This window comes from Eleutherodactylus coqui, chromosome 1 (genome assembly GCF_035609145.1).
Source record: "Eleutherodactylus coqui strain aEleCoq1 chromosome 1, aEleCoq1.hap1, whole genome shotgun sequence".
Taxonomy (NCBI): Eukaryota; Metazoa; Chordata; class Amphibia; order Anura; family Eleutherodactylidae; genus Eleutherodactylus; species Eleutherodactylus coqui.
Genome location: NC_089837.1, coordinates 7,632,883 through 7,645,797, shown reverse-complemented (window position 1 = coordinate 7,645,797; position 12,915 = coordinate 7,632,883). Strand labels below are relative to the sequence as shown.

Below are 12,915 nucleotides of genomic sequence, written 5' to 3'. Positions count from 1 at the left end.
CGTGACTGAGATGGCGGGACATGCTACTGCCGTCCTCACACAAGAGCATGGTGATAAAAAGCGCCCTGTAGCATACTACAGTGCAAATCTTGACGCAGTAGCCAGGGGTTCACCCTCCTGTGTAAGAGCAGTTCTGGCAGTACAAACACTACTTGAGAAAGCCTCTGAGATGGTCCTAGACTACCCTCTGGTGGTTCTGACACCCCATGATGTACATGGAATTCTGACCCAGGTAAGCCGTAGACATCTGTCTCTTGCTAGACAGATTAAAATGGAACTTGCGGTACACTCTTCATCCAATGTCTCATTTCAACATTGCACCACCTTGAATCCGGCCACCTTATTACCATTAGGTGACACTGATTCAAATGGGGAAGTAAGTACAGGGGACCAGCTTTTTGCAAATTCCCTGACTGATGAGGAGGAGGCCTTTGACACAGAACACCAGCATGATTGTGCAGCGCTCATGGAGCAGGAAACAGCTGGGTTCGCACATGTCACTGACAAACCCCTCATAACCCCCCCCTTGAAATGTTTGTGGATGGATCTAGATACCTGAATGAGAAAGGCGGTTTTGTGACAGGTTTTGCTGTAGTAACTCTGCAGGAGGTACTGGTAAGTCAACCACTGCCCCCACATGTGTCAGCACAAGAAGCGGAACTGTGCGCTTTGACTGAAGCCTGTAAACTAGCCGAGGGCGTAACTACCAAATCTACACTGACTCCAGGTACGCGTTTGGTGTGGCACACGACTATGGGCCTATCTGGCGCGCACGGAGCTTCCTCACAGCTCAAGGCAAGCCGATCAAGAATGGAAAAGCTGTACGTTTACTGATGGAAGCTATCATGTTGCCAGAACAGGTAGCTATAGTAAAAGTTAAAGCACACACCCAGGGTCAGTCCATGGAGAGCAAGGGCAACGAGAAGGCCGATAGAGCAGCCAAGGCTGCAGCCCTGCTGGACAGAGAGGACCGAGTGCGCAGGGTTAGTACCCGGCAAAGATCCTGCCCACCTGAGGACACCGGGGTACCTGCCGGCATTTCTTCTTTAGCCGCTTCTACCGAGGTGGTACTGAAGCCCACCAGAAGGGAAGAGGAGAGATGGGCCATGGCAGGAGGGAGGAAAGTGAAGGATGTGTGGATGATGAGAGAGAGAGCATGTTTACCGGCTGCTGCCTATCCTAGTTTGGCGTCACTAGCCCATGGAAAGGTCCACGCCTCTCACAATGCCATGGTAGCTCTTGTGGATAAGGTTTGGTACGCTCCAGGGTTTGACAGGATGGCAAAGGCATATGTCAGGGCATGTGAAGTGTGTGCACTACACAACCCAGGGCAGGTTGTCAAAACTCCTAAGAAATGTACACCTCGGCCCTTGTACCCCTTTCAGAGACTACAGATAGACTACATCCAAATGCCCAGGTCAGGAAGGTATGAGTACATGCTCGTCTGCATGGACCTCTTCTCTGGGTGGCCTGAGGCTTACGCAATGGGGAGTGCCACCGCTCAAGTCACCCCCAAGAAACTGGTGATGGAATTGGTGTGTAGATTTGGGGTGCCAGAAACAATTGAAAGTGACAGAGGAACTCACTTCACTGGTGAAATAATGCAGCAGGTAATGGCTGCTTTGGGGGTAGAGCAAGCTTTCCACACCCCCTACCACCCACAAAGTTCAGGGAAAGTTGAGAGACTAAATGGTATCCTGAAATTGAAGTTACAAAAAGCGATGGCTGAGACAGGGAAGCCATGGCCAGAGTGTCTCCCGATGGCCCTTTACTCTGTACGTACCACCCCCAATCAAAAGACAGGACTTTCTCCATATGAAGTACTGTTTGGCTCAGTGCCAAGATTAGGCCTGTACCATCCACAGGCTCTTCAGCAAGGATGTGATAAAGTTACTGAATATGTACAAGAACTATGCCGTAAGCTGAAAATAACACACGGTCTAGTGTTTTCTTCAATTCCAGACCCTGATAACATAGAAGGAACTCACTCCTTGCAGCCTGGAGATTGGGTGGTCGTAAAAAGACACATGAGAAAGGCTTTGGAACCTCACTTTGACGGACCATATCAAGTGCTGCTGACCACTCCCACTTCAGTTAAACTCGAAGGAAAAGCCACTTGGATTCACGCCTCCCACTGCAAGTAAGTGCCCGAGCCTGTCACAGAATGAAAGGGAGGGTTGCGGTCAGGAGACCAGGGTGGGATGCGGCACTTATGCCAGGGTGGACAATACTGGGTATTTTGACCCTGATATCTGCAGTTTGTCTTATTGGACTGTCCTTTTATCGGGATGCACCCCCACCAACGATCCATATTGAAAGAAGATGGACTGGATGGGCAGAAGGACACCCCAATATGTGGGAATACCTCACAAAAGACGTATTAAATATTTCCCACATCTGTATGCCCAACCTTAGGAGTGGGGAAGATATTTTGCGGACTTGTCTACTGTCTGTCCCCACTCCTGTAAAAACACTTCGCGATATATATTCAATAGTGCATAATGATAGCTATGTGCGAGATGGTAATGTTGTTCAAGAAAATACCTTCCTAAATGTATATGAATATTGTCCCCATTGCGATGCCATCGAACACACACTTTGGTCAAATATGACTCGGTTTCAGGTAAGGAATGTTGCTCCGGCTGAGGTGTGTTATAACTTCACATGTGATAAAAGGTATATTGGAGGGTGTGCGCCAGGGCACACAGTAACTAATGATTCCCAGATACTTTGTAACCGTACAAAGGAGCAATGCAACTACACGGTCCGAAGCCCCAGTCATTTTAGGCATGTCAAACTGCCGGTGGGATGGGTCTTATCCTGTGGTAATCAAACCTATACATACATCCCTGGTAATATTTCAGGTGGACCGTGTGCATTGTCCAGGCTAAGTATACTAATGTACCAAAAACCTAACAGCCTGGGATCCATGAATAGACAAAGACGGGAGTTGAAGGGGCTAGATAGCAAGTGTGAAGGAACACCCACTTTACTGAGTTTTTCGGAACACAGGGCACTTGCTGTCAGTATTGTGGGTGTTCCCGGGCTGGCCCAATATAAGGCAAGAGTAATTAATGGCCGAGCATGTGATATGGTAAAAGGTCTGAATGCCACATCTCAGGCTTTGGATCTTCTTCTATTAGATATACAGGGAGTTAGAAAAGCAGCCCTACAGAACAGGGCCACCATAGATTACTTGCTACTTGCGCTAAACCACGGATGTGAGGAATTTGAGGGGATGTGTTGTTTTAACCTTTCTGATCACTCAGAATCCATACACCAAAGAATCAATAACTTAGGGAAAATAGCCGCCAGCATAAAACAAGATAAAGATCAGGGGTGGTTTAGTTTCCTCAATCCTGCAAATTGGTTCTCGGGGTTAGGAGGTTGGTTTATGGGGATCCTACAAAGTATATTACAAGTTGTGATGATTTTATTATGCATGTATATAGCTATAAAAATTGTAATCTCATGTGTCACCAAATGTACTGAAAAAGCTTTCTCTGCACCAATATGAAGTACGTGTATATGGACTAGGAGTCGTGCTTGCCTTGACTCCATGTCCAAATGGGGGATTATGTATGGGGTTAATTATGTTGCTAAGCTATCAAAATAAGAATAAATAGTTGAAAAACAAAGTATGCTTTGGTTAGTGGAGATAGGAGCCAGCTGGTTGAAAACTGATTTCTCCGAGCTTCTCAAGGTCTTGCTTATCTCCTGTAACTGGACGCAGCGGACCAAGGACATCTGTGCTAGACTAACAGGATGTTCTGTCTCTAAGTTTTAGAAATAATAGCTCATTAAGAAAGAATATGTTTATGCAATAATATGCTGGCTGTAAGATAACCGCCTCCTGCGATGGTCTATGGTCTATATAATCTGATGTGTTTGCTTCAATAAAGAAGAATTCATTCTGATTTCACCACACTGCATGTGGTGTCATTTTATGTCTTCTCCGAGTACTCGCTGATCAGACGCATTGATTTGGACCCGGCAGCATTCGCAGTGGTCTCCCTTGAAAGACCCCCTAAAGTATCCACTTGTAGGTTAAAACATGGTGGCCATATCTCACCTATTTGAGGGCCTGCTAGGGAAATATGGCTGAAATGTTACATTGGTTTTCCATCTGGAAGATCTGTGCACATATTCAGCTAACCCTCAGTGAAGTCATGAAGAGGATGGTGGAGGTGGGACCCTCATAGACTTTAAAACAAAAGGGGGATCTTCCCACACTCACAGACTCAGGAGATGCATCTAAATGCAGAGCTGTCCACCTTTCTACTCACTCCGCGCCCCAAGACTGTGTGAAACAGCTTCATAGACTGGTATTTTCTATTACTTTCTCCCTTTTTGCTTTCATATGTTGTGTGTCTGTGTTTCACAGTATATACCTTATTCTAAAAATAACTTTATTGATATTTGCTTAAAAACATTTACCACAATAGGGCACACCTAACATACACGAACACAAAACAAATAACCATTTGGGCAATGAACCGAAGCTGCTGGCACTCACAATATATGTTTTAAAAACTAATGCCAACACTACTCCTTATCCTAAAGTGTGCTGCTCAGATACTCTCTCCAAGATAATACTAGGTGGGAGGCTCAAGTGAGAAGAAATACCTCTCTTGATACAGCCTAATCCAAGAGCACCCAGGGCAGTGTTAATTATTCAAATTTATGGAATCACTGCTCCATGTAAGGAGCTATAGCATATATTAATGCTTCTTGCGACTTGGAACTAATATGCAGCTCGGATAGTATATTCAGCCTCATGCAGGGGGCTTAATGATGGATTGCCCGCCTCTACTAATGCATCCAGGTCTAAATATGGAAGGCAAACATGGATAATTTTGAATTTATTGAATCAATGTTTTTTCTGCGCATATCATTATTTTTGCACCTTTCAAAACCCACAGGGTCTTTTTCAAAATTGCAATTCAGAGGATCATGACTCCCTGTGTAAGTATATGTATATGTGTTATGACTCGAAACTTCGACGCGTTTCCCCATGGATCTCATAGATCATCAGGAAGTAATTGTCAGTGGCATAGCCAAAACTCAATTAACTGCCCAAACTAATGAAGACAGACCATCTGCCAGCTAGTGTAATTTACAGAGAGCTGTAACACGATGGGGGCACACAGAAGAGCACATTTGTGCTAGGGGGAAGATACTAATACACACACGGGCCTAAGTGTTATGGGCTGCTGATAATATGGCGCCCAAATCACAGCTCCCGTAGTGTAGAATGTGCTAAGAGAGCGGGAGTGTTAGGGGCTGATAATAGTGGTGCACCCAAATCACAACTCCCGCAATATAGCATGTACTGTCTGAGAGGCAGTATTAAGATCTTGTAGGAGCCCTAATATTGCAGGCTACTACGTTCTATGTCTCCAATTAACTGCTCCTAGGGTGGCACCCAATTTGTTATAAGGTGGAATAGTTGGTGATCCACCCTAATCCAGTAGATAGTGCTATGCCACCCTCGGTGCTACTAAGCCCCACATTAATGCTAACTAGGGCTGCGAGTAAAGTCGCCTCTTAAAGATCACCCCTCTATCAGAGATAAAAAATAAAAAAGTACTCATAGCCCTGATGGTGGACTAGAGTATCAACCGCCAAAGAGGAGTTGCAGGGAATATATGGCGTTTGTGCTCCACCCATAGGAGGGGGTACATGATTGACACTCCCCCTCATTACTGATGTAAACAATGAACGATACAGGATCATTGCTCACTACCACCATGTCCCCTCTCATAGGTATTAGTAATGTTTGCAGTATAGAGAAACCCATTACTGTGGTGAAGATAAGGCGTCCCTGAGTGTCCGGTCAATCGACGCATAATGATCGCCATGATGACCGCTTATCAGACGTCAGTGGGACGCCCAGTGCAACCCATTTGTAAAACGGGAATTGCCGTGACGTCCTAAGGGGTCACGTGATATGATCGTCTGTGTGCTGTGGTGACGTCACTGTGCTGGGCATCCTGAGAGGCCACGTGACGTGATCGGCGGCATGACGTGATGATGTCACCACGCTCAGCGCCACTGATGACATGACAAGACCGGCGTGTTGTCATAGGAGACCCTGGCATACGCCAGAGGCAGGCCGGCCGTGTGATGACGTGATAGATGGATGAATCCCTGTTGGACATCCTGAAAAAGGGTATGAACTCAGTTGATTTAGAAAATAGATGTTTGCCAACCAGAACACATTAATTGTGGAGGAAAACATTTCTGAGGGACTGTGAACCATAATTATGCTCCTACTATATGGCCAATACATGGTCAGTTACACCAAAGCGATTTGATATTTAAATGCTAGCATACAATGTTCCTAGTAGAGACAGAATTGTCATCCTTCTATCTGAACCAGAATCGGTTACAAGATAATTCTTCTCAAATAAGGACACTTATAATAAAGTGTACATGCAGAAAGGTGGCATGCCAATACTTTTAATAAAAGAATCTAAATCATAAAATAAGTATTTGGAATTACTGCGTCCATAAAAGTCCGATCTATCAAAGTAGTGGCTTATTTACCCCAAATGGGGAACATCGTCCGGAAAAAAATAAAGAACCTCAAAAACGCACTTTCAGTCACCCCGTCTCCCAGAAAAAAATACAATAAGAAGCGATCAAAAAGTCGTATGTATTCCAAAATGTCTGAAAAAAAAGTAGTACAACAAAAAAAACTGTATAACTTTGGAATCGTAGTAATCATAGTGACCCATAGAATAAAGTTATGTCATTTTGGTGCAGTTTGTGCGCCGTAGAAACAAGACGCACTGAAAGATGGCGGAATGTTGTTTTGCATTCTTTTTTTCATTTTACTCCACTTACAGTTTTTTTAAAGTTTTTCAGTACATTTTCTAGTACCATTAGCAAATACAACTTGTCCCACAAAAACAAGCCCTCCTACGTCGATGGATAAATAAATGAGTTAGGATTTTTAAAAAGAGGGGCAGTGAAAACAAAAATGGATTATAAAAAGGGTCCGTGCCATTAAGGGGTTAATATAAGGTTGTTCCCCTTTGGCTATCTTAACTGTATCTTATGTAAATGAGTTGAACACAAATATAAATAATGTAACTGAAATAAGCCTCATCATGTCCTCATATGACCCCTCTATAGGGCTCAGGCTATGAGGCCGAGCATGGAGCGCCTATAGCTCTGGAGATCGGAGCCTACTGTACTTGGTCCCAGAAGTTCATTCTATACATCGAAGTACTGGAATCTGATGGCCGATGGAATGTTGTGCCTCCCTGCTGCAGAGGCCCAGATATACCCAGTAATTAAAGGGGCTGCATTACTGCCTGTGAAGTGAAAGCATCCTACAATCCAGCATTACACATAGAAACCATATTCTGCTCACCTTTTATTCATTATCTTCTCCTTGTACAGCTGACCTATACAAACTTTCAAAGATGGCACCGCTGGGGTAGTACCCATGATGCACTGCTCTCTCTCCTCCTTAGCGGGCGCGGTCCCGATGATGGTGGTCACATGACTGGAAGACCGACGAGAGGTGCACGCTGAAAGAAAGCATCGTCATCTCCTGCTAGAGCTGTGACAGATGTAGCAGGAGGTTCCTTCATCTCCCTGGCATGTCCCCTCATCACTGGCCACTGGGACAGCACAGTCACATCATTGTGTCCCCGCACGACATTGTGTCCCCACAGTGCACCCCCACATAGTATAGTGCACCCACATGACATTGCCCCCCCCCACAGTGTGCCCCCAGATAACATAGTGCCCCCCACACATTGCCCCCACATGACATGGTGCCCCCACAGTGCCCCCCCATGCTTTACCTACATAGTTCCCCCACAGTGTGTCCCCACATAATAAAGTACCACCACACACTGCCCCCACATAGTGCCCCCGCATAACATGGTGCCCCCACAGTGCACCCCCACATAACATGATGCTCCTACACTGCCCCCACATAGTGCCACCACATGGTACTCCCACAGTGTCTCCTAACGGTGCCCCCCCCAGTGACCTCACATAACATAGTGCTCCCACATAACACGGTGCTCCCACAGTCCCTCACATGGTACTCTCACATAGTGCCCACACAATTGTAGCCACAGCAGCATCAGTGCCCCCACAATATAGCCCAAACAGCATCAGTGCCCAAATTATTATTGCCACAGCAGTAATAGTGCTCCATAAAAATACCCACAGCAGCATCAGTGCCCACACAATTGTAGCCACAGCAGCATCAGACCCCCGACAATTGTAGCCACGACCGCATAGGTTTCCCCACAATTATAGCCTCAGCAGCATCAGTGCCCCACAATATAGCCCAAACAGCATCAGTGCCCAAATTATTATTGCCACAGCAGTAATAGTGCCCAATAAAAATACCCACAGCAGCATCGGTGCCCACACAATTGTAGCCATAGCAGCATCAGCCCCCGACAATTGTAGCCACGACAGCATAAGTTTCCCCACAATTATAGCCTCAGCAGCATCAGTGCCCCTACAATACTATCCCCAGTAATAGTGCCCCCAAAATTGTAGCCACAGCAGCATTAGTGCCCCCACAATTATAGCCACAACAGTAATAGTGCCCCCACAATAGTGGCCACGGGAGCATCAGTGCCCCCACAATTGTAGCCACAGCAGCATCAGCCCCCCACAATTGTAGCCACGACAGCATAGGTTTCCCCACAATTATAGCCACAGCAGCATTAGTGCCCCCACAATTATAGCCACAACAGTAATAGTGCCCCCACAATAGTGGCCACAGGAGCATCAGTGCCCCCACAATTGTAGCCACAGCAGCATTAGGCCCCCACAATTGTATCAACAACAGCATTAGTTACCCCCAATCATAGCTCAGCAGCATCAGTGCCCCCACAATAGTAGCCCTAACAGCATCAGTGCCCCCACAATTATAGTCACAGCAGTAATAGTAACCCCACAATAGTAGCCCAAGCAGCATCAGTCCACCCCCCCACAACAAATTACTGTGACAGCACCCTTCCCCCATGACAAATTACTGTGACAGCCCCCACCCCCATGAAAAATTGCTGTGACAGCACCCTTCCCCCTACCCCCGCAGCAAATTACTGTGACAGCACCCCTTCCCTCACACTACAATTTACTGTGATAGCCCCCCACCCTGACAAATTACTGTGACAGCAACCCTCCCTCCACTACAAATTACTGTGACAGCAACCCTCCCCCCACTACCCCCACTACAAATTACTGTGAAAGAAACCCTTCCCCCCACCCCCACGACAAATTACTGTGACAGTCTCCCTGCCTGACAAATTACTGTGACAGCCCCGCAAGAAAAATTACTGTGACAGCCCCTTTCCCCCGGCCCGACAAATTGCTCTGACAGCCCCCCTCCCCAGCACATAAACAGTAACATACATAAGCCCCCCATCCCAAATTTACCCTACAGCTGAGGACAGTTCACAGGGGGAAGCCGCTGTTCTTCCTCATCTTAAGGTCCAGACCGTCAGTGAGAGCCATGGGGTGAGTGGACTGTGCATGCGCGTGCATGAGACACTGCTGGAATTGCTGTATCCAAGGACATTGGACAGGTAAATATAGGGGGGGGGGTACTTGATCAGGTAAGTATAGATGTATTTGTCACAGCGGGACAACCCCTTTAAGAATCGCTTCTCAATGTCAGAAGATATCTATATATATGAAGGTGAAAGCCCTCACTAACTGACTGACTGACTGACTGACTCGCTGACTCAATGATTTGCTGCCTGACTGACTCACTGACTGACTGCTTGCTGACTGACTCACTGACTAACTGACTCACTCGCTGACTAACTTACTTACTGCCTAACTGACTCGCTGACTGACTCACTCGCTGACTGACTGACTGACTAACTTAATAACTGACTGACTCACTAGCTGACTAACTCGCTGACTGACTCCCTCACTGACTGACTGACTAAGGGCTCCCACACACTTGCGTTTGCGTTTTTTGTTAAGGCGATTGTCAATGGGACTTTCTAATGTTAAAAACGCAACGCAGCGCAACTTGCGTTTTTGGTGCATTGCGTTGCGTTTTTAACATTAAAAAAGTCCCATTGACAATCACGTTAACAAAAAATGCAAACGCAAGTTTGTGGGAGCCCTCACTCACTCACTACCTGAGTGACTCACTGACTGACTCACTGTCTCACTCCTTGACTGACTGACTCACTGACTGACTCACTGTCTCACTCACTACCTGAGTGACTCACTGACTGACTCACTGTCTCACTCCTTGACTGACTGACTCACTGACTGACTGGCTCTAACTGACCAAGTGACTTACTGACTAACTTGCTGACTGACTAACTCACTGCCTGACTGACACACTGACTGACAGCTCCCCCTGCTAACTCGCTGACTGACTCACTACCTGACTGACTCACTGACTGAATGACTCGGTGATAGAGATGATCGAGCACACTCGTCTGAGCTTGATACTCGTTCGAGTATTAGGGTACTCGAGTTGCTCGTTATTCGAGACGAACACCACGCGGTACTCGAGTCAATTGCATTTCCTTCCCCGCATGTTCCGCACCATTTTCTAGCCAATAGACATGCGGGGAAGGCATTACCACTTCCTGCTGTGACGTGCCAGCCCTCTCTCCTCCCCACAGTAGTGAGTGGCTGGCGAGATCAGGTGACCGCTGAGTACTTAAACTGGTCCCGCCTGCGGCTCGCCTCAAACGCATGCTGGCAGAGGTTAGGGAAATTGCTGCTGCTCATTCAGGGATAGTGTTAGCGTAGGATCCTGTCTTCAAGAACCCCAACGGTCCTTCTTAGGGCTACTCTTCATAGTGTGTATTACTGCTGTGGCTAGCTGGGAGCAGTAGTGCACCTTTTTTTTTTTTTTAAGCATCTCGGGCTGTGCAGGCCATTCCAGCTATAGCGTTCTCAGTCTGCAGTATATTATGCAGAGTTTAGGGACAGTGCTGCCTATATAGGGAAAGTTATACAGCCCTCCTGATCCTCTGTGCAAGATTCCCAACAGTCCTTCTTAGGGCTACATCTGACCATGTGCATTATAGTTGTGGCCTGCTGGGAGTAGTAGTGCATTCATTTTTTATTACGCATCTAGGCCTGTTCCCAGCCTTTCAGTAATAGCTTTCTCAGCCTACAGTGCCGTACAACCAGCTCTCACCGTGAAACTGCTCTGTAATATTTCCTAGCCTACTGCAAACTATTTCAGCTATATTGTTCAATGTCTGCAGTGCATTAGACAGAGGTCTCACCGATAAACAGTACTGTAATATTTCCTGGGCCACTGCAAAGTATTTCAGCTCTGCCGCTGTGCAGAGCGTCTCACAATACCCTTTCCTTGGTGAGGTTGAGATTACCGCAGTTACAAGCACTAGCCACTCGCTTTAGAGTCTTCTCCCACTCCATACAGCCTCTATTATCTACAAGTCTCTGCGAGCGGTAAATTACCCCTAGGTATCAGCGCAAAACAGCGGGTTAATTTTTTGAAGTCACAGCATAGAGGCTCCGCTATTTCCAAGTCTTTGTGTGCAGTGAATTAAGCACAGTTGTCAATGCTGTACAGTGGGATAATAAATTTGGGCCCTGCTCTATTCTTAATCTGCCATGATGAGGAGTAGGGGTAAGGGTCAAGGATGCGGACCTCCAAGTGAGGGTGTTGGCACAGGCCGAGTTCCTTGGCGTGGTGAATCACAGCCGACTGCTGTGGGATTACAAGAGAGGCAAGTTTCTGGGCTCCTCAGCTTCATATCACAATTTACGGGTCCGTGTGGTAGACCTTTATTACAAACAGAGCAGTGTGAGCAGGTCCTGTCGTGGATGGCAGAAAACGCGTCCAGCAATGTATCGACCAACCAGTCTTCTACGCAGTCCACTACTTCCGGCCCAGGGACTGCAACTCTGAATACTCTGGCTGCTCCTCCTTCATCCCAACCTCCTCACTCCATCAAAATGACATTCTAATCAGGGAGACTCCCGGGAACTGTTCACGGGTCCCTGACATGAGTGGGAAAAAACTGGTTCCTCTCTCACTTGAGGAGTTTGTCGTGACCGATGCCCAACCTTTGGAAAGATCCCGGAGTCCGGGTGATGAGGCTGGGGACTTCCGGCAACTGTCTCAAGAGCTTTCTGTGGTTGAGGATGATGAGACACAATTGTCTGTCAGTGAGGTAGTAGTAAGGGCAGTAGGTCCGAGGGAGGAGCGCACAGAGGATTCGGAGAAAGAGCAGCTGGACGATGAGGTGACTGACCCCACCTGGTTTGCTAAGCCTACTGAGGACAGGGCTTCAGAGGGGGGGGGGGCAAGTGCAGCAGCAGGACAGGTTGAAAGAGCCAGTGGGGTGGCCAGGGGTAGAGGCAGTGCCAGAGTGAAGAATCCCCCAACTGTTTCCCAAAACACCCCCTTGCGGCAAGCCTCCGTGCAGAGGGCTAGGTGTTCAAGGGTGTGGATGTTTTTAGTGAGAGCGTGAACGACCGACGAACAGTGGTGTGCAACCAGTGTCGCACCAAGATCAGCTGGGAAGCCACCAGTACCAGCCTCACCACCACCAGCATGTGCAGGTATATGATGGCCAAGCACTCCACAAGGTGGGACGAAGGCCATTCACCGCCTCCAGGTCACACCACTGCCTCTTCCCCAGTGCCCCAACCTGGCACACAGATCCAATCCCCCTCCCAGGACACAGGCACGAGCGCCTCCTGGCCTGCACCCACATTCTCACCTCCACTGCCCTCCACTCCATCCAGCAATGTCTCTCAGTGCAGCGTTCAGCTGTCGCTAACACAAGCGTTGGAGCGAAAGTGCAAACACGCCGCCACCCACCCGCATGCACAAGCTTTTAACGTGCACATTGCCAAATTAATAAGCCTGGAGATGCTGCCATACAGGCTTGTGGAAACGGAGGCTTTAAAAAACATGAT

At 47.4% G+C, this 12,915-nt stretch overlaps 1 protein-coding gene across 1 annotated transcript in view; it reads right to left on the bottom strand.

The window, feature by feature from the left end:
- The window catches only part of LOC136592519 (vomeronasal type-2 receptor 26-like), a 70,741-nt gene extending 59,338 nt beyond the window's left edge, over positions 1-11,403 (bottom strand). The window contains exons 1-2 of the mRNA XM_066588604.1: positions 11,329-11,403; positions 9,928-9,951 (exon numbers count right to left, since the gene is read on the bottom strand). Of these exons, the coding sequence (XP_066444701.1) occupies positions 9,928-9,951; positions 11,329-11,403 (99 nt within the window). The remainder of the gene's footprint in view (positions 1-9,927; positions 9,952-11,328) is intronic.
- Positions 11,404-12,915: the final 1,512 nt, after the last annotated feature.